Raw genomic sequence first — 27,535 nt, forward strand, 5'->3', positions numbered from 1 at the left:
GGACCCCTGCGGCAAACTCACAATGACACGGAGAACGCGACATAACGGCATGCCGATACAATTCCTAAGCCGACGTAGCCAGTATTCTACACATCGAGAGGAATGTGGTGATGTTGCCGAATCCGTGCGGAGCGCGAAATTTCTGAAACGGTATATGAACAATTTTCTGTACTGTTTATTGCATCACCGCTAAAGACCCAACAAAAACATTATCGCTGCATAGGTTGCAAATGTCCAAATACGTCCACTGATTCTCGGATTGGTCGATACATTCGCAAAATCATCGAGCGTTTCGGCAGACCCTTCAATGGCCAAACAAAGCACGCCAAGAAATGCCACTCGGTGGAATTTAACATAACATTATTGCCTTGCAGACCAATGGATAGCATGCACCCACCAATTTCCTCTATAGAAAACAAGTATTTTCTGCGCGACCAAATGCGACATGCCAGCGACGGATGGGGTCTCGGACACGCCGGCCCCGACACGGGACCCATGCGGAAGCCGTCAGCCCGACAGACGTACCAATACAGGGACTGGAAACCCGAGTACGCACTTAACAACGTCCACGCAGCGTATTGCACGATTTGAATGGACAGCACCGGGAGCGTCAGCGTGATGTTAGTTCGAACATCGGCTGCACACCACCGGGGGCAATCAACGGCGGCAACAGAACGGCAACAGAATGGGAGGACGGCCGCATTACCGACGCAACACCAACACCAGATTTGAGGCTGACGCCTTGCCGTGACGTCATGGGGTGGCGGGGGTGAGCGAGCCCACGGATCTAGCGAATGTGACGCCATACTGACGTCACAGGCCAGCATCATGAGACGGTGTTCGCCGAACGCTCGCGCTTCCGCACCGCCTGCTCTAGAATGAACAGGTGACTCTCCTGGGCGTGCGGCATGGTCGCCCGCACCGCCTCGGCCAGGTTGTACAGGTACTCCGTGTTGGGGCCGGCCATCCCACGCGCTTCCACCACCACCTATCGGTCGGAAGAGGAAGCTTTGGTTTGGTTAACACGTACGATTCATCCGACGACACCCTCCACACGCCAAAGGTAATGACACAAGTAGCCCTAGAGTAACAGCCATTAAAAGCCAGCAGCTACTTATCTTGAACAGCCATCTCTGGACGCATGGTGTAAGGACAATCCGAGAACCAGCACCGAACACGGAACACAGTCTACAGCCAGGACATTCACTCAAACGTAACCTGCAGCTGGCTCCATTTAGCGATACAAGAACCCCTTTCAGGTCGCACCTTATCAACATGCGACCCAAACACTACTTATTTCTTGGATTTGTTCTCTTCATGAACAATGTTAAGTGTAACTAAATCGATTCGTTTCCGTCCTACATGTTGGAAGGCAGTGACATTAAAGCGAGTCATAGTTGTAAGTCTTAGCCTTGCTCAACCGGCCACTGGTAAGAAGGCCGCACACACAGTGTCCATCGGCCGGGCCCAACGCAGAGTCCATCGGCCGGGCTGCACGCCCAGTGCCCTCCATTACTCCCGTCTGCTGCCACAGGCGGTGGTAATGGGGGTCCTCCCAAATTAGGATTCGGGATGGGGGGGGGGGGGGGATATTTTAGTTACTTCTTTACTGTCGGTGTTCATAGAGCCTATGCGACATTCCCAGAAAGTTGGTTCCTCAGCCCCTCGCCCTTGCCCCTACTTTCCGTGCCGCCGGTGACAGCGCACGGCGCGGCGCGGCGCGGCCTGGCTCACCGCAGCCAGCTCCTCCTCGGACGTGGGCCCGGTGAAGTAGGGGTTGTCCTCAGTGCCGACGTAGATGGTGAGCTGGTGCGGCGGCCTGCGCCCGTCCTGCGGGTGGAACGTCACGGCACGCCGCTCGTAGCCGCACCGCTCCCGGTAGTCCAGGTGCGACAGCGTCGCCTGCACCTCATCCGACGGGATCTCGTAGGCCACGCCCCAGACACGCGCCTGGCCAATCACAGCGCCGCGCGATCCGGTCACAGCAGCGCGCCGGCCAGTCGGCAGTCGGGGGCGGTGGGGCCCGCCGCACTGCCGGCTGGTTCTCACCGGCGGAAACAGCGGTGCGTGACACCGCACTAGGTCGGCCAACAGACGCACCAGACGATGGTGTTCAGCGCGACCAATCGGTCACCTCTTGGCCAGACTAATCACGGTAGATATTACAACGCTGCTGTTACAGCAATCCCCATGACAAACTAGACAGGCGAGGAAAGCAGGAATTAGACCCAAAAGGAGGTCATTCTGCTCCAAGGCCTGTCCAGCACGAGAATATATTCTCTTATAGGTTAGAACGTTACGAAACTGACGCCTTACATTAACGACATAAACCATAAAAACATCGGTGTCCATGACTAAGCACTCCTATCAAAACTGACCAACGACGACACTTACCTCTGGATCTTCAGAGGGAACTAACGTCGCTACTCTCCCCGGCTGAAAGGAAGTGTCTCGGTTACACAGATTCGCTGACGATCACGATCAGTATTGGAGCCATGCTATCATTTCTACAATACATTGTTGCACACGATATTTGTACGCCGCCCCACCACTCTCTTGGCGGAGCACCCGACGCTGAGTAAGGTTTGCCAACTCTGGGCTCGCGCCCTCGCCGGTGTGCCTATTCGACGCCCGACCGACAACTGTTTCACCCAGTCCGGAGGCACAGCAGTAACCATTACGGCAGTGACCATTACGCAACTATTGGATGGTCGACTTGACATGGCTGACTTAATATGCAACAAGAAAAGTTGTGGGCATTAAACAAGTGCTGAAAAACAGCTGGCCCTGATCTTGAAATCAGGTCCTGATCTTGACAATTCACAGGCACAACAAAACAAAACCAACACCATTTGTCAAAGGAAAGCAGACCACCACACTTTTTGAGTGTGGGTTGGTTTGCCTGGCTGGTCATAAACAGTAAAACCTGAACCATGCAACTGTTAGTCTAATCTTTTTTTGAAGGCTGGTGTCATGCGAGCATGCATACAATGTCATCTCACTTGTCCCACTCTGCAGGTCTCCTTCTGGGACTCATGGAGTCAAAGACTTGTGAATATCTCAAATACCTCCTTACCTTTTCTGGTGTTCCTCTGTGATCAATAGAAGCTTGCCAGAATCTCCTCACATACCCTTTAATGTAGCCTATTTCTTTGGTTTTAAATGGAAAATCAACCTTCCAAATAAGTGACCCATAACCAAAGATCCACATGATACTGTGACAGCACCTGGAATAACAAAATGAATACATCATGTACATGACAATAAAGATCATCCATCTATACCACCACTCTTCATGAAGCAAAATTTACCCCTCACTAAACTGCAGCACAACCAGGCCAACATCCCATAACTGGTGTGTAGTGTGTTATTACCAGATCAGTCCCAAATGGTGCAGCATGCTGTCCTATTCAGAGCAGGTCATCTATTTAGAGCAGTGTCTGCCTACAAAACAAACATCCAAAACCTCAAATCTCTCCAAATTTAGGTCACTGTTTAGTAGCATGGGCTGCTCCATGGAAGCACACTACCTGTTTCAGGAATTTCTCATACAAGATTTGAAAACCCATCCCACATTTCACAATCTTCCCCAGATTGTCCCACTCAATCTTGTGGAAGTCTGCAGTTATGCAGACCAGACAATGACCAGTGGTCTGAACCTACATTGGCACCTGCCTGCCCCTGCAGTCCGCTTGTCTCCAATCACACATATTGCTTGTGTAGAAGTCAACACAATGCCAATGCAGACATACACCAGCATAAACAGATGTTTGGAACAAAACAAAGATGAATCAGAGATGTACTTTCCTCTTGCATTTTGAGAGGTTCCAGCCTTATCTCAACTTCACTACCAGCCTTGCCCAAACTTTGAAAGGAAAGTGGGAAGATACATAGGCAGGCAGGCAGGCAGTCAGGCAGGCAGGCAGACAGGCAGACAGCCAGGTAGGCCGACAGGCAAGCAGACAGCTAACCATCCACCTACCTACATGGAGAACCTGGCCTTCATTCTAGTATATTCAAAGTGAACCTGGCCTTCACTCTAGTATATTCAAAGGGTCAGGGTGTACTTTCCTACCTAACGTTAGAAAAAATCATTGTACACCATTTGTCGTGTTTAAGGCATGACATATAGTAAATAATCTCAAAACAGGTAGAATCATGCTCCTACCTTCGAATTTCAATAACTTCGATGGCGGGCCCCCGAGCGCCGCGCACACCGCACCGCCTGGACTCCCCAGCGCCGTTTCCGCGTTGCTGTTGCGTAAATACAATATTTCTGCGTACCAAGAACTGTACAAAATGTAGGGGACCAAAGTAAACCATTCGTCATGTTTGAGGCAGGACAACCATAACCTAACTGCGAACCATAAAAATATTTACTAAACATAAACCATATTTACCATCACCATATTTACCATATAAACCATATTAGCTGCGAACCATACTATAAACCATAACTATAACTACAAACTATACTATATAAACCATACTATAACTATAAACCATATTTACTGCGAACCACAAGCATGTACCTACACCCAAGCTGTACCACTGCATCCCTGCTAAAATGGTTCTGACTGGTAACCACCAAGATAGCTCACCCATCTACCCAAAGTGTAGGCACCAGCATGCCATGTGCTGCCTTGCAAATAACACAATGGTCTTTGTGCCAGCTTGTATGCAGCAGTGGTTTCCTTTTCAGTTGGGAGGGGCTTCTGCCCCTCACTTGGCTACAGCCCCACTCCACCCCCCCCCCCCCCCGATTCTCCTCCACTTGAGTAAATGGAAAACAATCTAGGGAGTAACCTGTTGGCTGGCATATCTTAAGGGGTAGGTTGAGTCACTTTTCACCGTTCAGTCCCCTCCCAACCCATTTTGTGAAATTTTTCTCGTATGGACAGGTGTAGAAGCATTATCTTCATTGGCAGTTCCTTGACTGGTGCCGGCGCTAAAAAGTTTCCCGTTGAGTGAAAAACATCACATTTCAGACATGAAACCTCGAATAGGAGCGACCACCCCGTAAATCACAACGCCGACCGCCACCCACACAATATCTTCTCCGTCCGCGCTGTTATTAATAATGGTAGCAGACGGCACTCAGCGGGGCTGCTGCCCCGATTTTAAAAAATGCAGATCGTGTACAAAAATTTTGGGACTTCAAGAAAATGTTATGGTACTTTCTGCAAACTCAGCGTGCAGATATCAAACAAAACTTAAATTCTGATTTAAAATCACAAAATATTCTTATATCTTATAACTCTTATTGGAATTACGCCAAAAATAGCACACGCAAGAACCAAAAGTTATTTATAGTAAATAAAATAGTTCTTTTTTCTATGTCGGTGAACCCGACGCTTTGAGATTGTGGCGCCTCTCATACATCCGTGCGTGTTGGAGTGTGGATTTCGTGTTTAAACGCTCAGGATCGGGGTCGGTGGACGATTGTGGATGCGGGCTTTGGTGCAGTGCATGATGTGTCCACTGATCTGAATAGAAGAATTTATTCGTCATTGTATGGCAAGGGCATTCGCCATAATTCATTCCAGGGTGGTCGCAAGTGCATCACCTTTGTCCAGGAGTAACAGATACACAAATTATTGGTTGTCACTTTGCCGTCGGATCAAAGAGGAGCTGACTACTTAATGCAAACATTGGCAGCTAACACATTACTGCTTTTTTGCGTATATGCCGTTTTTGATGCATTTAGTATGAGTGGTGTCATTTGTGTGGTCTTCCTTTGCCAAAACTCAAGATAGAGCTAAGCCCATCAAGTTGTCTTGAATTATTGCATTTGATGCAAGTGCTTTCAAGATTGTAACAAAGATATGGGAACCCAAGAGAGTATGCAATGAACAAGAGCTGTATTCTGAAAGTTCAATATCTGTGGTGGCATCATGGCTAACTCCATGGAAAATGGTGTGAAGGATGAGCCAAAGACACAGTTTTCTGCACGAGAAGGAACTTATAGGCTGATGGCACACTCAGATTATTCACGTCCAAATAGGGTTGGATATAGTAGTGCAGGACATGGCAATATTCCTGTGAGGGTGTCATTTGTGACAGTTGAGGATACATGTGGCTCCAATGAAAGGATATGCTTTAACTATGGAAGAGAACTGTATGTTTATATATACAAGGGCGTGCAAAAGGTGAGTCTTTCAAATATATTCCACTTTGCATTTGACTGGACCCAAACTTCATTATGGTGGTTAATTCCTCATATAGGGTATGATATAATCTGCACTGTGTTGTGATATTATGTTATACTATGTGAATATTTCTGTGCATCCTATAATTTCATTCATGCTATTTTCTTGTAGATTATGCTATCAACTCATTGTGAATACATGTCAGAGGGGACTTTCTTGGACCTTGGTGATTTAATCTTCATATTCCTTCCTGGGGATAAGTAGCAGCATGACCTGACAGTAGTTTGATGATTTTGTGGTGTGTTCTGAGCCAGTTTTTCTCCATGTATTTCCCATTTATATCCATTTTCTGAACTAGATCAGCAATGTCATGTGATTATGTTTACCACATGCTATGGTTGGTAGTGATGTAGTGTGCTATTTCACATGTGGCAGATTTTGATGTATATTGTGAATAGCAAGGTAATATTATGTAAGGTGTTACTGATGCCATTTTTATGGAACCTTCTACATCACCTATCCCTTATATCTGACCTTAACCCCCTTCACAATTTGGTGTTTTCACCCAGTATTTAGTAACATGATCTCACAATACAGTTAAATGGTTTGGCATTGGCATTCAGTACTAACTGATCATTAAAAGAGTAGTTTGCCTCTCCTTATGAGGTCAAGGCCCCCAAAATTGATAGCAGATGTAGTGGTTTGCCATTCCACTATTGTAAAAACAAATTGTAGGTGCTTAACCATTAGCAGTGTGTATGTCATGCACATTAGAAGCCTGACTATGTACCCCTCATATCTGTACCTTTTAAGTTTTCCTACATACCTTATCAGTTTATAGACAGATGTGTTGCATACACAAACAAGGCATTTTCCATATTACAATACAAAAGCAAGTGGCTGAAAACCAAACAAATTTACCTTTACCTGGGTGTCACATCAGATGTGAACAGCTCACAAATGCCCCGCTATCTCCGGGCACACACGGCTGACGCTTCTGCCGGCTGCCGCAGGCGGTGGACCTAACCAAACCGGTGGACAAGCGGGTGTACAAGAGCACGAGCCCCACCTGTCACGACTTTGGTGTGGCGCCGGGTGCGACGGACGCCGTCTCGCTGCTGGTGGGCTTCACCGGCGGGCAGGTGCAGCTCATCGACTCGGCGCGACACGACGCCCACTGCATTTTCAACGATGAGGTGAGACGGCCGCCGCCGCCGCCGCCGCACGCGGCTGAGCTACTGCCACTGTCATCACAGGTGGCGAGCAGCTGCCGACGTGTGCTGCGCCGGGCGTGTTTCGCATTGCAGTGGTGCTTGCGGGGCCGGCACTTTTTATCGGAAATTTTTGGTTTCATCTTATTTCTTTTCACCAGGCTGGCGGGACGGGGTAAGCACCTTTTGGTGCTCTTTGCTCCAGTAAGGAGATGTATCTGAACCTGCTGCCGGCACCGAGGACTAGGTGCGACATTTCCTTGGCAGCACGTGGGAATGGCATTTGCACGTGTCGAAGATGTGTGGCGATGTCAGATACAGTGAGCTTAATTTGGCATACATTGATAGTGTCGTTTGTACCAATCGAACATGGACTATCTCACGACGAAACGAACTGCTAAGGCGATTGTTGCGCCGCATGTGCTGTCAGTTTGGCGCGTGCTATTACAAAACTCGGATGTTATCGAGGCTTGAACTGGACTACTTCCGTCACGGGGTAGAGGAGCGTCTGGATCAGTGCACAAATTCTGATTCGGCGGATTGCAAGATAGAACGAGGCCCTTCATCTGGCCTGCGACCTGGTTATGGGGTCGGATGATAAGCGAGGCCAGGAGAGGAGGGAGTCGCGCACGCCGGGCCTTGTACCCACGCCTCTGGACAACACGAGGTTTGCGACACGGGTGCGGTGCCTGGCTGCTGTGGTAAATCTCACTGACAGGGACGGTATCGAAATCGGGTCTAGCTTCGGTTGTAGTGTCAAGCAATGGATTGGGGCGAACAGAACACGATACGAGCGCGTAATTAGGCAGGGCACGCCATGAAGGGCGTGCCATGGCTTGCTGGGGTGCCAGTCTAGGCTGATACTGGAACGGCAGCCCAACTGCCGATAGGTGTCGACAGAAGAGGCCAACGAGTAGACATGCCGGGAGTGACGTGGACGATACTGGGTGCGTGATGGTAGCGTAGCGCTCATTGGATAGCGGTTTTGCGTAACGGACTGGCAATCGTGCGCTTAAGGGTGCGACGAGTTCGACATGTGGTTGGTAGTCGTTTGTAGTGGACAGCCACAGATGGGACTCTATGTGACCGCCATAGTCTGTAACAGTGGTGCGCACCGTTGTACGGTGTAGTTCCGCAATGAGTCGGGCTCATCGGGCTCGGCCGTGATATGTACAAGGACGTTGGACATGTGTGGGCCGTTTACTATGCATGACTACTTTCCGCGTCATGTCGCTCGAATACTTTCCAGAAAATAATCTCAGTGAGAAATCAATGCAAACTAGTGAGAAGCACCAGGGCGAATTGGGGATTACCAATAGGTTACGAACCACCGGCTTGTTACGAGGCCACCGTGGGAATCGTTCACGTTTCACGTGCACCGCTGTGTTGTCATCTGATTCACGAGCGGTGTCCCGCCTGCCGCCTGTGACGGGTTGGCGGCGCGTGTTGACCTGGTGTGACCTCGTGTGCCGCAGCAACTGATCGAGAAGACGCGCGTCACCTGCGTCAAGTGGCTGCCCAACACACCGCACCAGTTCCTCGCGTCGCACGCCAGCGGCCAGCTGTACCTGTACTCGGAGCGACTGCCGTGCGGTCCGGCCGCGCCCACCTACCAGACGTTCAAGCAGGGCGACGGCTTCACCGTGTACACGTGCAAGGCGCGCAGCACGCGCAACCCGCTGTACCGCTGGGCCGTCGGCGAGGGCGCCGTCAACCGGTTCGCATTCTCGCCGTGTGGCCGCCACCTGGCCACGGTCTCGCAGGACGGGTGCCTGCGCGTCTTCCGCTACGACAGCATGGAGCTGGCCGGCGTGGCGCGCAGCTACTTCGGCGCGCTGACGTGCGTGGCGTGGTCGCCGGACGGCCGGTACGTGGCGGCCGGCGGCGAGGACGACCTGCTCACCGTCTGGAGCCTGGCCGAGCGGCGCGTGGTGGCGCGCGGCCGCGGCCACCGCTCCTGGGTGGCCGACGTGGCGTTCGACCCGTACACGACCGTGGTGGACGGCGGCGGCGAGCCGGCCGCCAACGGCAACGGCTACTGCTCGGACGAGGGCGGCGGCGGCAGCGGCAGCGGCGGCTCGGCGACGGCGGTACCGCCGATCGTCTCCTACCGGATTGGCTCAGTGGGCCAGGACACGCAGCTCTGCCTGTGGGACCTGACGGACGAGGTGCTGCGCCGGCCGTTCGGCCGCGCCCGCGCCGGCGAGCCGCTGCCGCCCGGCGACGGCGTGGCCGAGTCTGCCGCCGGCTCGGGCTCCGGCTCGGGCTCAGGCTCCGGTTCCGGCACCGGCTCCGGCTCCGGCTCCGGCTCCGGCTCCGGCTCGCTGTCGGCGCGCCTCTCGTCGCTGGGTCTGGGCGCCGAGCAGCGCCGCGAGCCGGCCCGCCGGCTGGGCCTGCTGCTCGGCGGACACCGGGCCGAGAAGACGGCCGAGCGCGCTAGCGCCGGCGGCAGCGCGCGCCGCGAGCGCGAGCGCCTGATCGGCACGCCCGGCTGTCCGCGGCTGGCCGACTGTCCGATCCTGGAGCCGCACGTCAGCTGCCGCGTCTCGCACGAGCGGCTGACGGCGCTCACCTTCCGGCGCGACTGTCTGGTGACGGCCTGCTGCGACGGCTACGTCTGCACGTGGGCCCGGCCCGGCACTGTTACCGTACGTACCCCGCCGCACTGGGCACATCGCCCGGCCCGACCAGATGTCACGTAGAACGTCTTCGCACAGCTTCCTTTTGGTGTCCGCAGGGCTGCCGAGCGAAGACAAATATTCGACTTCCTTGTGGTACAAGAGCAGCTGTGAACCGTGTCTCGCGCTCCCTTGCGGCCTCAGAATGGATGCAATGTCGCCCGTTCCCCGCCCCCATTTGTTAAATGTCCAGAAATGAATGGCTTGGCCAATGCATCACGCTTTTACAGAATATTGTTCCACCCACTCTCCATGGTGACGCTTTTTGGGATTGCTTAGTTAAACAGAGTAGGAAATGGACTTGATGTGCTCCCAGCAATGATGACTTCGTTTTATTTTTGCGTCTGACATATTCTCGTGAAGTTTCTGATCCGGATCCCTGGTGCACAGTGAACATCGGGACGCCGTGTAGTAGGCTGCCATGTGCTGTGAGCCACTGTGCCTTGCGCTCAGGCGTGAGTTTGCCTCACCATGGTGCCCTGATTCTCTGAAGACGTGCTCACAGCTGTTCTGCATGTGTGTCCTGCGGTGAGAAGTAACTGAACGCCGACGTGTCTAACGGCATGATAACGACATGTTCTAAGGGCCTTTGCGGTCGTGTATTGCATGGACAGCATTATTCTAGCGGCGCCCTCAAGATTGCAATGTCTCAGGCTAAAGACGTTTCCACGGGTACATTATAAACATACCCACAGCCCCCATATATTCAGGGCAGCTTCTGTGACCGTGTCTCCCATGCGCTGTAAGGGCAGCTGTGGCTGTATCTGGATGTGTCGTACAGACAGGCTGCCACCGTAGCCTGTGGGGTCAGGGGACAGCGGAAACGGCTATACCATGTGTCGGCAGGGCAGCACTGTGACCGTGTCGGCCGTGTGTCGGCAGGGCAGCACTGGACCGTGTCGGCCGTGTGTCGGCAGGGCAGCACTGACCGTGTCGGCCGTGTGTCGGCAAGGCAGCACTGTGACCGTGTTGGCAGGGCAGCACTGTGACTGTGTCGGCTGTGTGTCGGCAGGGCAGCTCTGTGTCCGTGTCGGCCGTTTGTCGGCAAGGCAGCACTGTGACCGTGTCGGCACGGCAGCACTGTGACTGTGTCGGCCGTGTGTCGACAAGGCAACACTGTGACCGTGTCGGTCATGTGTCGGCAGGGCAGCTCTGTGACCGTGTCGGCACGGCAGCGCTGTGACTGTGTCGGCCGTGTGTCGGCAGGGCAGCACTGTGACCGTGTCGGCCGTGTGTCAGCAGGGGAATACTGTGACCGTGTCGGCCATGTGTCGACAGGGCAGCACTGTGATCGTGTCGGCCGTTTGTCGGTAGGGCAGCTCTGTGACCGTGTCGGCCGTGTGTCGGCAGGGCAGCTCTGTGATCGTGTCGATCATGTGTGGGCAGGGCAGCACTGTGACCGTGTCGGCACGGCAGCACTGTGACCGTGTCGGCCGTGTGTCGGCAGGGCAGCTCTGTGACCGTGTCGGCCGTGTGTCGACAGGGCAGCTCTGTGACCGTGTCGACAGGGCAGCACTGTGACCGTGTCGGCCGTGTGTCGACAGGGCGGCTGTGCGGCGCCTAGCCCGGTGACCGCCCGCGGCGACAGCAGTACGGTGGTGTGACGAGACGGCCGGCTGAGCCGCCGGCCCCATCTGTGATAGAGCACGTGGGCCGCCAGCCTGCGCCCCCGCGCGCCGGTCCGGACAGCGGCGCCAGGCCGCCCGCCGCCGGCCCGGAGGCCCCAGCCGCTGCCAGGCTCAGCGGCGGCCGGGGCCGGGCCGCCTCGACCCCGTGCGCCTGCAAGATATTTATAGTGAAATATATGGTGCTTCGATTGGAGGCTCTTGCTTGCATATTGGAGTCATGACAACCCAGGCACGTCTCGCTGGAGAGATAACCCTATTTTTGGACGGAGACGCGAACATCTGCGCAGGCGACCATTCATTTTGTTTTTTTGTGGGACTAATATAACTCGCCCCGCCACCTGTTCCGCGTGAACGGATCAACCAGCGGAGGGTTGGACGGCAAGCATTTTCTATACAAAAAGACGCGACTCCGGCGTAGTCCTCACGAGTGGGACCTGGCGTGTGGCCCGAGTCGCATGTCGTGGTGCCGGGTTCAGGCGGTGGGGAATGACTGGTTGCACTGCCCGGAAAACCGACCGTTCCGCTGGTTGTGAAGTGTCCCGCGGAGGGGGGGGGGGGGAGGGGGGTTACTGGTTTCGGCCGGCGTTGGGAACTAGCGCCTCTCTCACCCCAGGTGTCCACGCGACAATTTGCGGATACAGTATTTCGCCTGTGTGACTGGGGCTTTACGACGCACTCAGCTAACTGGGCTATATTGCACGCACGCACTGGGCTATATTGCGTCGCCTGCCTCTCACCCTGGCGGGAAGTGCGAGCACCGCGGAAAATCGAACCTCGCACCTCTGGTTTCCCAGACGCGCAGTGGTTAGCACAGACGCGTTATCATTACGCTGCCGGCACCCCGGCATTTCGCCCGGAGTGTGTGGACAAGCTTTCACCGCGCTCGTCGGCTGACTGACGCAGCGTGCCTGGCGTTCACCACCGAGCGGTGCGTGTTCCCCCGCGGCACAGAACAGATGCCGGCGCTGTTCCGCGCGAGCGGCGTACACAGTGCCCGATAACAACGCAGCTGTTCAGCTGCCCACCAACGCCTAAACACGAACGGGTGACGACTCTTACCGCGAGAGTCGATATGCTGATCAGTGATAACAGCAGAGAAGCTTGAAAGTGACGGGGATTTTGGACAAGAACGTTCCTGTCGCACACAGACGAACAACGCCACCCGTGGTGTTTCCGCCCGCCCGATGGCACGCTAGCTGTGTCCATCACTCCTGCCCCGGCATTTCTTGTTCCCTGTTTGTTTCTCCCCTCTCCCCCCGCCCTCTCTTAACACTCGCTCTCCCTCCTCTCCCTGGTGTTCCCATCATAATCGTTTGTACTTATTCCATACCACAACTCTCAATAGTGCATGACATTTGATCTGCATTTTAAAGTGCAGATCAATTTTATTGTTTACCCCTTGCGTAAAATTGGATGATGGATGATCATTGTCATTGAGGGACGGATGACCTCGCCATTGATGTGAGGATATTGTACGCACCACCAAACGTCCCGGTATAGCGCACCACCTAGACACCGAACAAGATAGAAAAACTCGAAAAGATGACCTTAAGAGTACGAAACATGTATTCATTTCATTACACGCATAAAAGGCACGCACGACAATACCCATTATGGCACGGGTACTGCTAGACGGCACAGCCGCAATGACTTGGCGCGGCGGCCGCCCGTTGACTAGCATCGGCGCGACGAGGCCGGGTACTTGACCTTCAGCTCCTGCTTGAACTGTCTGAACAGCAGCCGGTTGCGGTCCTGCTCCTCCTGCTGGCCCGGCCGCGGAGGATCCTCGCCTTTGAGGCCAAGGTGCAGCACGAAGCCGTCGCCCAGCACGCGGAAGCTGAAGCCGGCCACGTGGAGCTCGCACGCGTGACTGATCCGGTTGAACCCGAACTGTCTGAAGCGGGTGTCGTAGAGGGGCGCGTCGCGGTGCAGCACGTACACCGGCTCCCAGGGATCCGCCCAGGCCACGTCGTACAGAGGCGCCAGGCGGCCGGCGGCCGGCGCCGCCTCCCAGCGCGCGTAGTCGGTCGGCGCCTGGCACTTGGCGCAGGCCGTGGCGTAGAAGGGCCGCAGCAGGCCCGGCCAGCGTCGGCGCAGCTCCAGCAGCGTCGTCTTGTCGCGCGGCGGCGCCACGGCGGCGCCCACCTCGTACAACGGCAGCACATACGCGGTGCGCGGCTCTGGCGCCTCCCACAAGCGCGCAGCGTCCGCCAGCGCCATGAACTGCCGCCGCAGCCCATCGCTTGGCACCATATCGGCGTCCAGCGAGAGCACGAACTGGGAGCGCGCCGCGCGCCGCGCCACGTTGCGCAGCAGATTGTTGGGGTAGGGTACGGAGAGCTGGTAGGAGCGGGCCGGCGGTGGCGAGTCGAGCCGGCGGCAGAGGGCGCCGCGGCCGGGCGGCCGGGCCGGCCAGCGCAGCTGCAAGCCGACCGACACCACCAGGTGCAGCGCCAGCGGCCCGGCCACACACAGCCGCAGTGCCAGCAGGCGGAGCGCCGCCTCGTCCGCCAGCTCGGCCGTCACCAACACGGCCAGCGAGACGGGACCCTGTCGCGGCCACACCGCAGCACGTCACACCCCTGGACACGAGAGTCGACGGCGAGACGGGACCCTGCCGCAACAACGCCGCAGCACGTCACACCCCTGGACACGAGAGTCGACGACGGGACAGGACCCTGCCGCAACAACGCCGCAGCACGTCACACCCCTGGACACGGCACACGATAGCCGACAGTGAGACGAACACTGCCCACACCGCAGCACGTCACACCCCTGGACACGGCACACGATAGCCGACAGTGAGACGAACCCTGCCCACACCGCAGCACGTCACACCCCTGGACACGGCACACGATAGCCGACAGTGAGACGAACACTGCCCACACCACAGCACGTCACATCCCTGGACACGGCACACGATAGCCGACAGTGAGACGAACCCTGCCCACACCGCAGCACGTCACACCCCTGGACACGGCACACGATAGCCGACAGTGAGACGAACCCTGCCCACACCGCAGCACGTCACACCCCTGGACACGGCACACGATAGCCGACAGTGAGACGAACCCTGCCCACACCGCAGCACGTCACACCCCTGGACACGGCTGTCAGGTCCCCCAGGGAGCACAACTGAGGCTATTGAGACAGGGCAGTCAGCGGGTGCAAAAAGTAGACCGTGATAGCCAGCGATGGCTAGCACGAGTGGTTTACAATGTGCCGCGAGAAAACCATACGTATATGATACCAAGTGTGAATGGGAAGTGAAATATGGTAACCCCGTTAGACAGCCAATAACGCGTCGGTCCTGATAAATATCGAAGGGTATTAAGGGAAGTGTCCCACCTTTACGGCATACGAATTCAACTCTATTTCGGTGCCTAACATTACTTTTTCAATTTGTTCAACTTAACTCTACACCTTTAACTTGGGTTCAGACGCGCATTTCATGCAATTCGAAGACACAGCAATAAGCTCAAAACGGGATAAATTTTGCATATACGTATTTAGCAGCACGGGAATCACAGCATGATCAGAAATAGACCTCTCATATCGTTAGTTCATTTTAGATACACCAGCAAAATCTTGGAGCATGGCTGCAAGGTCAGGAAGCATCGAAACAGTACCACAGCATTGCAAACAGCATACACCCAAAATCATTACTCTAGACTGACTTAGCATAAGGTTTATGTCAGGACATGGAAAGAATGGGTTGTCGGGACGAAAGCAAATTCAAATAGACCTGAAGCATGTCATGACAGAATATATATGGTATGATATATATATATATATATATATATATATATATATATATATATATATATGACTCACACTTTCACCCCACAACTCTGCCAATAACCTGGAATTTCACGGCCGGACAGACAGTTCGAAAAGTCGGTAGGTGGGAAGTGCTCACCTAATGAGCTCTGCCAAACGTGAACCTTGATGCAAGAAATCCATGCAATCAAAACGTTCAGACTAGATCTAAAAACACAAGACCATCAAATGAAGATACACTGACGCCTTAACCATAAGATCAAGGGTGCCTGTGGTATCAAAAAAGAAATGCTTTTAACTTTCTCATCTGATTTCCTAACCCATCATTTGCTTTTCATATACACTTAGTTCAATGCTTTGTGTGGTTACTTAATGCATTGTGATATCACTATGCTTACAACCGCATTACCGCATCTACACTGTAAACCATTACTTTTGCAGTACACTGTTGTGCACTGGTGGTATTAGAACACTCTGTGCCAACTATCAAGGCAACCATAATGCAGCATAGCTCAACAAACACTTCTATTAAGCAACATAGTTCTGAAAGGGCAACAAAGTGTCATGCAACACCATCCATCAGAACAGACAAGTATTTCCAGGTATCACAGACTGCCACATTCAGCCAGTTCATACCTCCCATTGATGAATGGTTCTTGGAAGAGTGCTCAGGCTTTCCACAGAGGCATGAACTGCTAGAGTCACATCTCTGTCAGTTCCTTCAGCAGAGTATAAAACATTCTCAACAATCTGGTATTCCCCAGAGTCATCTGGTGATGAGTTGGATTTGACAGCTTCTGACATGTGAGAAAGCAGCGATCCAGGCTCCTAGAAAACACAGACAACAGGCATCAATGTGCAATGCAAGCATACCATTCAGAATGTGGGACCTTTGCTTGTTACTATGCCCAGCTCATGTGCTTAACAGGTCACTGACTTGTTTCTTAACTGAACATAAAATGGATCAGCTGAAGAGTTCATGCTGAAATGGCGAGCCAGATGAGCATCAACTTATCACAGACAAGCAGATACAGACAAATACAAATGATTGACTGATCAGAAAGGTGCAGTGACATTGCCATTCATTTTCCCTGCATCTGTCTAGCAGAGATGGAGATTTGTATCTCGCTGGGGGGCTTTAGTCCCCAACCACTATCTCTGCCCTTCCTACCAAATGAGAACTTGCAGAACAGTCTGCCCTACAGAAAGCAACAAGCAGACCATTGCAAAGGTTCATGTCATAAACTTCCTGCAAAGAGGGCACATGCAGGTCCTGACAAAATGTCAGGATCATGGAACATTTTGGCCTTATAGTGCAGATACAGAAAAGTAGGTGACTCCTTCAGAATGTCCTGGATGGGCTCCTGCCAAAGACTTCTGATAAATATCAAAAATGACAGGATTATATTTCAGAACACCTTGTGTTCATCCCTCTACACCCCCTTCAGAGAGATGTTCCAAAACTGCATTGCTGTTTCAAACACAAGTAACAAGAGTAAAAACAGGTGTTGCTGGCATACATGAGTGTGAGCTTCTCTGCAATTCAACAGCTGTTGAAGGGTAAAAAAAAATGGAAAGATGTGCACTATCATAATACCCAGGTCTATATCACACCTGCCCTGACCCTGATGGGTATTTCTTTGCCAGGCTGGCATATTGCAGAAAATATGATTATCAGTATAGTTGGTACCTACCATGTCAAATCCATTGTGATCCTGATTATCAGATGCAAGTGGTTCTTCATAAATATTCATTTCAAAATCTTCTAAATACTGCAATAATACAGAATGAATTATCTGCAGAACAACCAGCAGAGAGAACAGGAAAATCATTAGTATGATGAACTGCTTCTTCTTCATCATGCATTTCTTGAAGATGCATGGATGTTCACGTCCACAGATAATCTGTAACAGGTTGAGTGATATGTATACTTAAAGGGATGAATATAAAATGGTTAATATTGAAAGTCTCAGTATTAGCCAGCTAGTGCTGCATCATAAAGCTTACTATCAAGACAGAAGAACTTCGTCATCAAATTGGCACCTCATACTGCAAGAACACATGGCATATTAAATGATATTTCTATAATATGAAATACCATAAATATACACAAAACAGGGAGAACTCTGGATATCTTATCATCTCACCTTCAAAATACATAGATCACAATTATGGCAGAAGTTGCTCTTTAACACTGATGGACAATCCTAGAAGTAGGGATAGGAGTAGGAGTAGGGGTGGGTTAGGTACATGATAAGGTTGGGTTAAGCATAAGGAAAGGTTGGGCTGGGTATCAGATAATATTGGGCAAAGTTAGGCTACATTAGTTAAGTCTGGTTAGGTTAAAACTTACTTACACACAATACTGACACTAGACAGCTTAAACAAAGATAATATTCTTATCAATCCAAGGCATCATCTTTAACTGCTATGTCAACCAATCAATGACCTGTATGCAAAAGTCTCACTATATCATATTTTCAAACTGCATCAGGTTTCAAGAATTGCATCCATTGGATAAGATGCAAATGTTTCATGGTTGATTATGGTGTTTCCTGCCTTACAGGTGATTTATGTATAAAGTGTGATGCAAAATGAGGTGCACAAGTCCACTTTGGCCCCCAGCACTGATGACGAATGAATGATTGATTGTACAGGAAGGTCTTCCGGCCATGTGCTGTAAAACAGCAACCATAGAAACACCAATATTTGGGTTTATGTCAGATCTTGGCAATGACGTCAGATAACGGCACAAAACGAACTGCACAACGTAGGCACATACACTGTCTGCAAACTTCCTGGCAAGCAACTTCTCACTCACTCACTCACTATGATTGCAGCCCTCAAATGATCAGTAATCACGGTCACAGTGGCCAAACACGTACATCAGTCCGAATTCACTCAACTCCTTTATCATCGGCCTTACTTTGCCCCCACCGCGCCCAGCCAAGCAAGGCGACTCCTCATGTACGTTGCGTGATTTCTCTGAAGCGATTTTAACTTACGTTATTCTCGAGAAAGGGAGATATTTTATGTAGAAGATGCGCCAAATATGGAGCTTGAAGAGCATCCATATCAGTAAAGTTATTTCCCTGAGACCTCTAGGCCAGCTTCACATAATCTTTCGACTAACATGGGCGTGAATCATGTGTGAGTAGCGGTACATGAATTTTATTTGCCAAATGATAGTTGAAAAACTAGCATGCGATTTATCCAGATTGCAGTATCGATTACTTGGCAAAAAATAACCTATCATAATTTTCTCGCGCAGCGAGGTGCGGACGTCAACAGTAAATGTGTGAGCACCGCGGCGCACTCCTGTACTGCAAACCAAGGCAATAAAGCGTTACAAACAGCGAATTGCACGCAGCTGTATTCAGTTTAACTTAGCCATTGCACATTCGCTGGAAGATCCATCATCTTTTTTGAAGAATTTGTCTTCACTCGTTGAAAAGAACCCGCGCAGTGAGCCGGTGTGATGTACACGTCTCCGCTCACGTTAAATCTGTGACCCAAAACCTCTGCACCCAAGTCTGCATTTCCCTCAGGTCTAGTCTGGGCGGGGTGGGCAGTGTTTTTTTTTTAGTTTTAAGGTTCTCATTTTAAACATAGATCTCTGAAAGCTTGTAGATCATGATCGGTATACATACAGTCAAAATGTTGTGTACATGCATTACTAAGCACTCTGCACTGTCAATATATACAGGAGCAATGGTTAGAGTGGTGTGAAAATGTCTGTTAATAAGTTCAGGATGATAAAGACTTCGCAACCCCTGTATGTGGTGTAGAATGCTGCATTGATTGTGGTTAATCATGTTGGCTGGGGTGCTTTGATAACAAGTTGTTTATACTAAAAGCAAGTTGTTATATGAATTATTATTGAAGTAGTAACTTCTACTTGTTTGTCAATTTTACAGTGTGCAGTGCCAATTACAATATTTGTGCCATACACTGTAAAGTTGACAAACAAGTAGAAGCTGTTACATCATACTGCATACAAGGATGCTATGTGGCAGAAAGGGTGGTCGTTTTATGGTTGTCATGTGCAAATGCCATCAACAGCCTGCTTACATTTTTCAGGAGTTGAAATGAAAGTTAGCAACTGAACAAAATGGAAAGCACTAGACATGGTGCTGCATTGTTCAAAAAACTGAATTCCATGTTGGATGGCAAAGGAGATGGCTTTGACCAGGTCCAGTCTGTAAAAGAAAGGCTTCAGAAGAGGAAAGATGAGCTGGAAAAGGAGCTGGCCATCAACAATGAGGGCTCTGACTCCGGCCTGTCCAAACTGCTGGGACGCGCTCAGTCAGCCACCACCCAGATCGAAGCTCTGAGCTGCACCATCGAGCCGCTGCTGAAGGACTGCGATAGTTTCGTCGAGTTGAACCGCAAGCTCTGCGACCACCTGTCACCAACGCTAGAGGTGGAGGAGAATCGGCTGAAGGAGCGCACATACCGTGCCTTCCTGCAGCAGCTGACACAGCTCAGCGACGCGCTGCGAGAGCAGCTGGCACTCGGCCAGGTGGACGAGGCGCTCTCGCGTCTGCAGCAGCTGCACGCGCGCACGGCGGACGTGGTGTCTGACTCGCGCTGTCACGCGCTAGCCGAGTACTGCCGCGGGTTGGTGTCGGCCTGGCGCGCTCAGCTGCTGCGCCAGCTGACGGCTGCGCTCGACGCCGCGCTCGCCGAGCTGCGTTACCCGTTCATCAGCACCAACACGAGCGTGCACGCGGCGGCGCCGGCGGCCGACGCGGCCGTCCGCCTGCAGACGGCGCTGGTGCGGCTGGCGGCGCTGGCCGACTGCGGCGAGGAGCCCCAGCCGGCGCGCTGCGCCGCGCTCGCCGTCTTCCCGCTGGCCAGCCTACCCGTGCGGCTGCTGCTGCGGCCGCTCGTGCGCCGCTTCGTCTTCCACTTCCACGGCGACAAGCGCACCAACAACCCGGCCAAGCCCGAGTGGTACATGGGCCAAGTGCTGCAGTGGATCACCGACCACGAACAGTTCCTGGAGTCGTCCGTCGAGCCGACGCTGGCTAAGGTCGGTTCTGCCGAACAGAGCGCACGTGTTACATTGCTTAAGATTCAAGAAAAAGTTTTAAATGGGTGGGTTGGGGCGGTGGCGTGAACTAAGCCTTGAGGTTTGTTGAGCCTGGTTATGCGGGCATCGGTTACGTGACACGGGCTCGCCACCAGGTGCTACCGTCATGTCGGCCCCGTCTGGAGTTCTGCCGCGGCTTGGTGGAGCTGGCCGTGGACAAGCTGCTGCGGGACCTGCCCGAGCTGCAGTACGACGACGCCACGCTCTCGCACACGATCGACGAGGCGCTGCTGCTGCAGCGGCAGCTGGCGCTGCTCGGCTACGGCGGCGCGCCCGAGCAGCCGGGCCCACTGGTGGCCCTCTGCCAGCCGGCCTGCCTGCAGCGCTGGCTCGGCATGGAGCGCAAGTACGCGCTGGAGCGCATGGACCAGCTGCTGGCCTCCGAGACGGCCTGGGCTGTGCAGGGCGACCCGGACGCCGGCGTGACGGAGGTGAGCGCCGCTGGTGGAGGCCGGGCGGCCGACGACGGCATCACGCGCAGCTGGCATGGGTATTCTGGGGTGCGGACGGGTGGTAGCTGCAGGACCGCGCCCCTGTGTGTATCCGTCCCCCGCGTGTCTATTCCCCGCCTGCGTGTGACGCTGGTGACCAGTGCTGTGCTGTTGCTGACCGGCGCCGCGTGCTGCTGCTGACTGGAGCTGTGTGCTGCTGCTGACCAGTGTTGTTTGATACTGCTGACTGTAGCTGTGTGCCCCTCCCGGCCGCCGTGGGACGGTACTGTGTGTACGCGTGCTTGTGTGCATGTGTTTCCGCCCCGCCTCCGTGTCACGCACTGATTGGCTCTGTTCGCGCCTGCCGCCAGGTGGCGGACGGCATGTTGACGATGCTGCAGGCCATGACGGAGCGATACCGACAGCTACCCCAGCCGGGCCAGCGACTGCAGTTCCTGGACCTGCAGCTTGAGCTGCTGGACGACCTACGTGTCCGGCTGTTGCAGCTGCTGAGGAACGAGAAACATCAGCCGATCAGGTCAGGCCATGAACACGCCCGGATCCATCCATTGAGGCTGGCGTCGACTGGGCTGTGTCACCGGCATCCGTTGTTCTGACGGCGGCCACTGAGACTCCACAGCTGCCTCTGCTGTTCCGTTGGTGGCCGCCGCTGTAACTGACGTCTGCCTCTGCTGTGTCGCCAGCGGCCGCTGCTGTGCGCTGCTCAACACGGCGCACCATCTGCGCCAGGCGCTGGCCGAGTGGGGCGAGCAGCCAGCCTTCCTGCACCTGCAGTTCCTGCAGCGCCGGCTGGAGGCGGCCGAGCGGCGGGCGGCGGCCGCCGAGCGCCAGCCGTCGGCCACGCCGCTCACACTCGACGTCGTGCTGGCGGCGCCGGCCAAGCCGACCCGGCCCGACGACCAGCTGGACGGGCTCGACACGACCGCCTTCGACACGGCGGTCCAGCTGTTCCAGAGGATCGAGGACGACATCGTGCAGCTGCTGGTGGACCAGGTGAGCGGGTCGGGCGGAGGCTAGCTGGCACGCGCGCCACCGCTCGCCACGACCGCTGATTGGAACGCTGGTGGAGAAAGTGAGCTGGGGTTAGGCGGGATTCGATGAGCATGCTGATGGTCCTTCCAGAGGCAGCCAGACACGCGTGTGCGCCTGTTTGTATGATATTCATGTTGACGTATCCGTTGATCACCCTCCCCGAGTTATAGTTGGTAGGTTAAGGCGATGGGGTTGAAAACGGAGCGTGCTGGACTGCCAGTCGTGGCGGACCCTTGTATCTGTTTGGCGGATCATCGGTCCCTTGGCGCTTGTCTTATCACCGCCCCGCCAAAGCCCTGCTCAACGTGAAGGCGAGATCTGTCAAAAAATCTAAACTCACTAAAGTTACAAAACGCCGTGCTGTCAGGATCCACTGCGTTCCTGTGCCCGGGAGTGAGGAGTATGCGCGGGTCCTGATCGTACCCAGCTCTCGGCCGGTGTGAGGAGCATGCGGGGCTCCTGACTGTGCTCCATTTCGGCCAATGTGAGGAACATGCGGGGCTATTGATCGTACCAGGTCCTCGGCCAGTGTGAGGAGCATACACGGCTCCTGGTCATGTCCGGTACCCGGCCAGTGTGAGGAGCATGCGGGGCTCCTGACTGTGCTCCATCTCGGCCAATGTGAGGAACATGCGGGGCTCCTGATCGTGCCCGGTCCTCGGCCAGTGTGAGGAGCATGCTGGGCTCCTGATCGTGTCCGGTTCTCGACCAGTGTGAGAAGCATACGGGGCTCCTGATCGTGCCCGGTCCTCGGCCAGTGTGAGGAGCATGCTGGGCTCCTGACCGTGGCCGGTCCTCGGCCAGTGTGAGGAGCGTGCTGGGCTCCTGATCGTGTCCGGTTCTCGGCCAGTGTGAGGAGCATGCGAGGCTCCTGACCGTGCTCCATCCTCGGCCAGTGTGAGGACAATGCGGGGCTCCTGATCGTGCCCGGTCCTCGGCCAGTGTGAGGAGCATGCTGGGCTCCTGATCGTGTCCGGTTCTCGACCAGTGTGAGGAGCATGCGGGGCTCCTGTTCGTGCCCGGTCCTCGGCCAGTGTGAGGAGCATGCTGGGCTCCTGACCGTGGCCGATCCTCGGCCAGTGTGAGGACCATGCGGGGCTCCTGACCGTGCTCCATTCTCGGCCAGTGTGAGGACCATGCTGGGCTCCTGACCGTGCCCGGTCCTCGGCCAGCGTGAGGACCATGCTGGGCTCCTGACCGTGCCCGGTCCTCGGCCAGTGTGAGGAGCACGCTGGGCTCCTGACCGTACCCGCTCCTCGGCCAGTGTGAGGACCATGCTGGGCTCCTGACCGTGCCCGCTCCTCGGCCAGATGCTGCTGGAGGTGCGCGCCCGCAGCCGGCCATACCGCAAGGATGCCTGGTTCTCGATGCCGCTGCCCGGCGAGTTCGTGTCGCCCAGTCTGAGCCCCACCGCCTGCCCCATGATGCAGGTGGGTCGGGCCCACGCCATGTGCCTGTGTTTGTCTTTCAGGCCGGGTGTTATGCGTAATGCACCTCCTACGTGGGACAATTTTTGTCTGCTACGTATTTTCGCAGCATGACGTCGTCGATCCTGTAGTTGTGCCACGGGAGTGGAAATCACTTTGGGCGCCCTTTTGCACCCCGACATTTGCTATACCGGGACCTTGTCTCAGCCTCCCAGCGTTCCCCGTCGGCAGCACTGACACACGCTGCGCGTCTGCGGCAGGTGCTAACGCAGTGTCTGCATCAGCTGAAGGGCCTGCTGGCCGTCTCCGTGTTCGCTGACGTCTGGATGAGATTAGCGCGCCAACTCAACGACTTTCTCTACGACGAGCTGGTCATGGCCAACGAGTTCAACGAGGGCGGCGCCACCCAGCTGCGCTTCGATCTGAGTCAGAACCTGGTGGCCCTGTTCGGCGAGCTAACGGCGCAGCCGGAACGGCTGTTCGAGCCGCTGCTGGCCGCCTGCTGCCTGCTGACGCTGCCGACCGGCTCGGCCCTGCTGCTGCGTGAGACGCTGCGCAGCGCGCCCGACACGGCCTCGCTGGCGCTGGCCGAGGCCGGCGCGCACGGCCTCACAGGACCAGAGGCGCTGGAGGTGCTGCAGCGGCGTACCGCCCTCTCCGTGGTCTGACGCGTCACCTATTGCAGGGTCTGACGCGCCGCCACCGCGGGTTCTGACGCACCGCCACCGCGGGGTCTGACGCGCCGCCCTCTCTGGCGCCTGACTCGCCGCCCTTTCCGGAGTCTGATGCTCTGCGGTGTCTGGCCATCGTACAGCTCGTGCGCCAACCGCCGGACAGCGTTGCCGCCTGAGCTGACGGCGAGTCCCTTTCGAGATGGGCTTTTGGAGTCGCCTGCGCCGGTGACGTGGCGGGGCGGCCCTGACGGGGCGGACAGCGGGCTGGCAGAGCGCCGACCAATCTGCAGCAATGGCTCGACATGGCTGACGTCAGATGGATTTTATATGCCGGGTGTAGTGCTTCTTGGACCGTGGGGGTGTGGGGAGATCCGAGGCATGATGATCTGACCTGGCCTTGTGGCAGTGCCTGGTCGGTCCCTGAAGTCTACCACGGCTGTATTTGTTGGCGGTAGCCGCGGGTGCGTGATCACTGTAAGACGATCCACCGAATCGGCGTCACCAGACACGTGCTCCAGCCTCGGTCCGTCTCTGCCGCGCCAGCTCTGCTCACTTGAGACGACCAGAACATGCGCATTGTGATGATGTGATTATAATTCACAGAAGAATGTACTGTGATGATATATTTGTGAACCGAATGAACTATGCCGGTTTTCATACAGATGGAGTGCTCTTGTCGATTCGCGCTTACCGCCAAATCACCAGAGGTGCCACACACGCTTGCCGACGGCGCTGAGGCGACAGCTCGGAGCGGCCGAGCGCAGCCGCCAGCGCGTGATCATGACGATGAAGAGGAGGGGTGCCGGCCGCTGTGCAGACACCAGCACACGGCCTGCGGCAGGTGGCTCGCGGGTGAGCCCGTCACGTCAGCAGTCACGGCTCCGGGCTGATAACAGGAGCGACATGGCCGCCGTCGCCGGCCCTCGCCCCCAACCGGGTGCACCGGTCCGAGCGCGGTCGGGCGGCGACAGGTGGCCGGTGACCGTGCTCAGTCGGCCGGCTCCGCGGCAGAGACGACCTCGTCCTCCTCCAGCACCTCGTCCCCGGTCAGCTCCAGCACCTCCTCGCCCAGCTCCATGGGCTCGTCCTCGGCTGGCGCCGGCGCGCCCGAGGGTCCGGCGGCCGGCGCCAGTAGCTGGTCGGGCAGCTCCACCAGCGGCTCCACGTCGTCGACCAGGGACTCCACCTGCTCCGCCGGCAGCTCGGTTACATCGGTCACTTGCGCCGCCTCGCCGGCCGCCTCGGCCATCTCGGCCTCCTGGTACGGCTCCTCCACCACCACCTCGCCGGACACCTCGGCCATCTCGTCGCCTGCCTCTGTCACCTGGCCCGACACCTCTGTCACCTGGCCCGAAGCCTCGGTTACCTCTGCCGGCTCGTCGGCCATCTCGTCCACCGGCTCATCAGCCATCTCGTCCGCCAGCTCGTGGGCCATCTCGTCCGCCGGCTCCGCCGCTTCGCTGGCCACTTCTGTCACCTCGGCCGGCATCTCGGGCATCTCGCCCATCTCGGCGACCTCCTCAGTCACGGCGGGCGAGGCCGACACTGCCAGCTCGGCGCCCTCTGCCGCCACCTGTGCGCCCTCCTGCTGCTGGAGGGACTCGTCGGCGGATGCCACCTGGTCGTCGGCCGCCGCCAGCGGATCGGGCGTGACCCGCTGCTGCGGCAGGCCGGCTTCCTCGCCGGCGCCGGCCGCCATCTGCTCCGACATGTGAGCCATCTGCTGCGACATGTCGGCCATCTGACTTGAGTCGTCCGCCAGCTGGTCCAGCACCTGGGTCAGCTGCTGCTGCACCTCCGACAGCTGGTCGGCGGCCAGGTCGTCATCGGCGAACATCTGGGCGGGTAGCGTGGCGTCGCGCACCACCGTCTGGTAGGCGGAGGTCAGCGAGAGCGCGGGCGGCGCGCCGTCGGCCGCCGGCGCGCTCGGCGTCGGCTCGTGGCCGTTCACGACGGGCGCCTCCGGGGCGGCCACCACCTGGCGGTACAGCTCCGGTCAGGCGCACGCCATCAAGTCCCCCCCCCCCCCCATACCAGACCAGGACCAGTAGCACCGACCACTGCTCGGGCAGCAGGTGTGTACCGAATCAACGCACAGTTCAACGCGTGACGGAAAACGGTGTGGACTGGTTCTGCCAGGTGCGGGTAGGTGCATGGAAGTATTGTAATGCGATTCTAAACAGACCTGAACGTAGATATATTTATCGGTTACGCACTACGTCCGTGTGGTAATACTTATATAAGCAAGAGACTACTTGAGCTCTTGTTTCTTGGGCATTGGTCTTTTATGCCAAAAATAGCTGATCTTTAAAGGGCGTATGTCACCTTGTTCGTACTTTTCACTTATTGTGATCCGACGCGTACAATTTGATAAGTTATTTCCACTTTCTCAAGATCCTTCTGAAAAGTTCAGGATTTTAAATTGACGTTTCTGCGGGAGAAATCTCACCGGACTTCCCGCTTACCACTATGAAAGCGATGCACTTCATTTGTATTCCCTTTTCCAATACGTGTGTTCTGCCATTATTGCAACTCAGTACTTTGCAAAAGTGTCTGTGGAAGAAATGCTACCTAAGCTTGGGATACTCTGTATCGACGTAATATATGCGAACATGAAGCTGCTATTCAGCGAATTCAAAGACAAGTTGTACTATGGCTTTGATTTATCCCCTGCGATGTCTACCACAGGGCTCTTTTCGGGGCACACTGGCTTTGGGTATGTGAGTATCACATGGTCCATAGTGACACATCGATTCAAACTTCGAACAATGCGCTTCTTGGTAACAGGCCCTTGCTCCCCGCTGGACTTATCACAAACGTTCTTTTATTCGCACCAGCTGAGGTGCCACGGCGGTTATTATGACAACGGCAGTCGCGACTGCAGGGAAGAAGCGCAAAGATACTTCAGTGCGTCGAGAGCGTAATTTGGACCAAGCAGAATTAAAATCGATATCCTTATTACGTCTGGACGGTCCTGCAATGACACTTACCAGTGCTATTGTTAGACGTAACTGGTCCAAGGTTTCCCAAGTGAATATTTTTTTAAAAATGTCCCGAAGGTGGGACACATCATTTAATACTCCGGGAGTTACTTTTTCAACTTACTTCAAACTTCTTAAATGGACGGATTTCTGAGCTCAGAACCCACACTAATCAGCCTTGCTACGCGCACCCTGTCTCCTACCATGTGATTGTAAAATTCCAAGTCAATAGAAAAAACAGCGAAAGGTCATACGCCAGCGCTCGGCACGGTCCGCCCTGCCTACCTGACTTAGCGCAGCCGCAAACTATGTCGGTTAAGGGCAAACAACGAGCGCCTAAAGCGACTCGAACTCCTCCCGCCACCGGTGGCTGGGTCGACAGGCAGGCGTTCTAACCAACTGAGCTATCGGATGGCTTAGACGGAGAT

At 54.9% G+C, this 27,535-nt stretch overlaps 4 protein-coding genes across 10 annotated transcripts; 2 read left to right on the forward strand and 2 right to left on the reverse strand.

Annotated features, from left to right (window-relative positions):
- Positions 1–157: 157 nt before the first annotated feature.
- Positions 158–5,097, reverse strand: LOC119093266 (putative glutathione-specific gamma-glutamylcyclotransferase 2). Of its 3 annotated transcripts, none has more exons than XM_037216193.1 (5): positions 5,048–5,097; positions 3,077–3,227; positions 2,395–2,436; positions 1,735–1,950; positions 158–988 (listed from the first exon to the last, which is right to left on the reverse strand). In XM_037216193.1, the coding sequence occupies exons 2-5, from the start codon at positions 3,209–3,211 to the stop codon at positions 827–829; spliced, it is 555 nt and encodes a 184-aa protein (XP_037072088.1). In that variant the 5' UTR covers positions 3,212–3,227; positions 5,048–5,097; the 3' UTR covers positions 158–826. The 3 variants fall into 3 exon arrangements, with proteins under 3 accessions (XP_037072088.1, XP_037072089.1, XP_037072087.1); XM_037216194.1 differs by lacking the exon at positions 5,048–5,097 and adding an exon at positions 4,998–5,036; XM_037216192.1 differs by lacking the exon at positions 5,048–5,097 and adding an exon at positions 4,602–4,712.
- Positions 5,098–5,428: 331 nt separating this feature from the next.
- On the forward strand, positions 5,429–11,724 carry LOC119094593 (WD repeat-containing protein 20). Its single transcript, XM_037217657.1, has 5 exons — positions 5,429–6,149; positions 7,163–7,345; positions 8,836–9,555; positions 9,838–10,008; positions 11,583–11,724. The coding sequence occupies exons 1-5, from the start codon at positions 5,895–5,897 to the stop codon at positions 11,640–11,642; spliced, it is 1,389 nt and encodes a 462-aa protein (XP_037073552.1). The 5' UTR covers positions 5,429–5,894; the 3' UTR covers positions 11,643–11,724.
- A 1,495-nt stretch (positions 11,725–13,219) lies between these two features.
- Positions 13,220–18,427, reverse strand: LOC119093239 (beta-1,4-glucuronyltransferase 1). Of its 5 annotated transcripts, none has more exons than XM_037216157.1 (4): positions 18,373–18,427; positions 17,141–17,350; positions 16,083–16,274; positions 13,220–14,216 (listed from the first exon to the last, which is right to left on the reverse strand). In XM_037216157.1, exons 2-4 carry the CDS (start codon positions 17,306–17,308, stop codon positions 13,341–13,343), a joined length of 1,236 nt encoding a protein of 411 aa, XP_037072052.1. In that variant the 5' UTR covers positions 17,309–17,350; positions 18,373–18,427; the 3' UTR covers positions 13,220–13,340. The 5 variants fall into 5 exon arrangements, 3 of the variants coding, with proteins under 3 accessions (XP_037072052.1, XP_037072051.1, XP_037072053.1); XM_037216156.1 differs by having other exon boundaries at positions 18,276–18,419; XM_037216158.1 differs by having other exon boundaries at positions 18,332–18,402.
- Positions 18,428–18,750: 323 nt separating this feature from the next.
- Positions 18,751–24,804, forward strand: Rint1 (RAD50 interactor 1). Its single transcript, XM_037217658.1, has 8 exons — positions 18,751–18,994; positions 19,527–20,183; positions 20,307–20,481; positions 20,637–20,972; positions 21,344–21,510; positions 21,677–21,986; positions 23,336–23,455; positions 23,713–24,804. Exons 2-8 carry the CDS (start codon positions 19,558–19,560, stop codon positions 24,118–24,120), a joined length of 2,142 nt encoding a protein of 713 aa, XP_037073553.1. The 5' UTR covers positions 18,751–18,994; positions 19,527–19,557; the 3' UTR covers positions 24,121–24,804.
- The last annotated feature ends 2,731 nt before the right edge of the window (positions 24,805–27,535 follow it).

Source organism: Pollicipes pollicipes, unplaced genomic scaffold (genome assembly GCF_011947565.3).
Source record: "Pollicipes pollicipes isolate AB1234 unplaced genomic scaffold, Ppol_2.1 Scaffold_4002;HRSCAF=4701_pilon_pilon_pilon, whole genome shotgun sequence".
Classification (NCBI taxonomy): domain Eukaryota; kingdom Metazoa; phylum Arthropoda; class Thecostraca; order Pollicipedomorpha; family Pollicipedidae; genus Pollicipes; species Pollicipes pollicipes.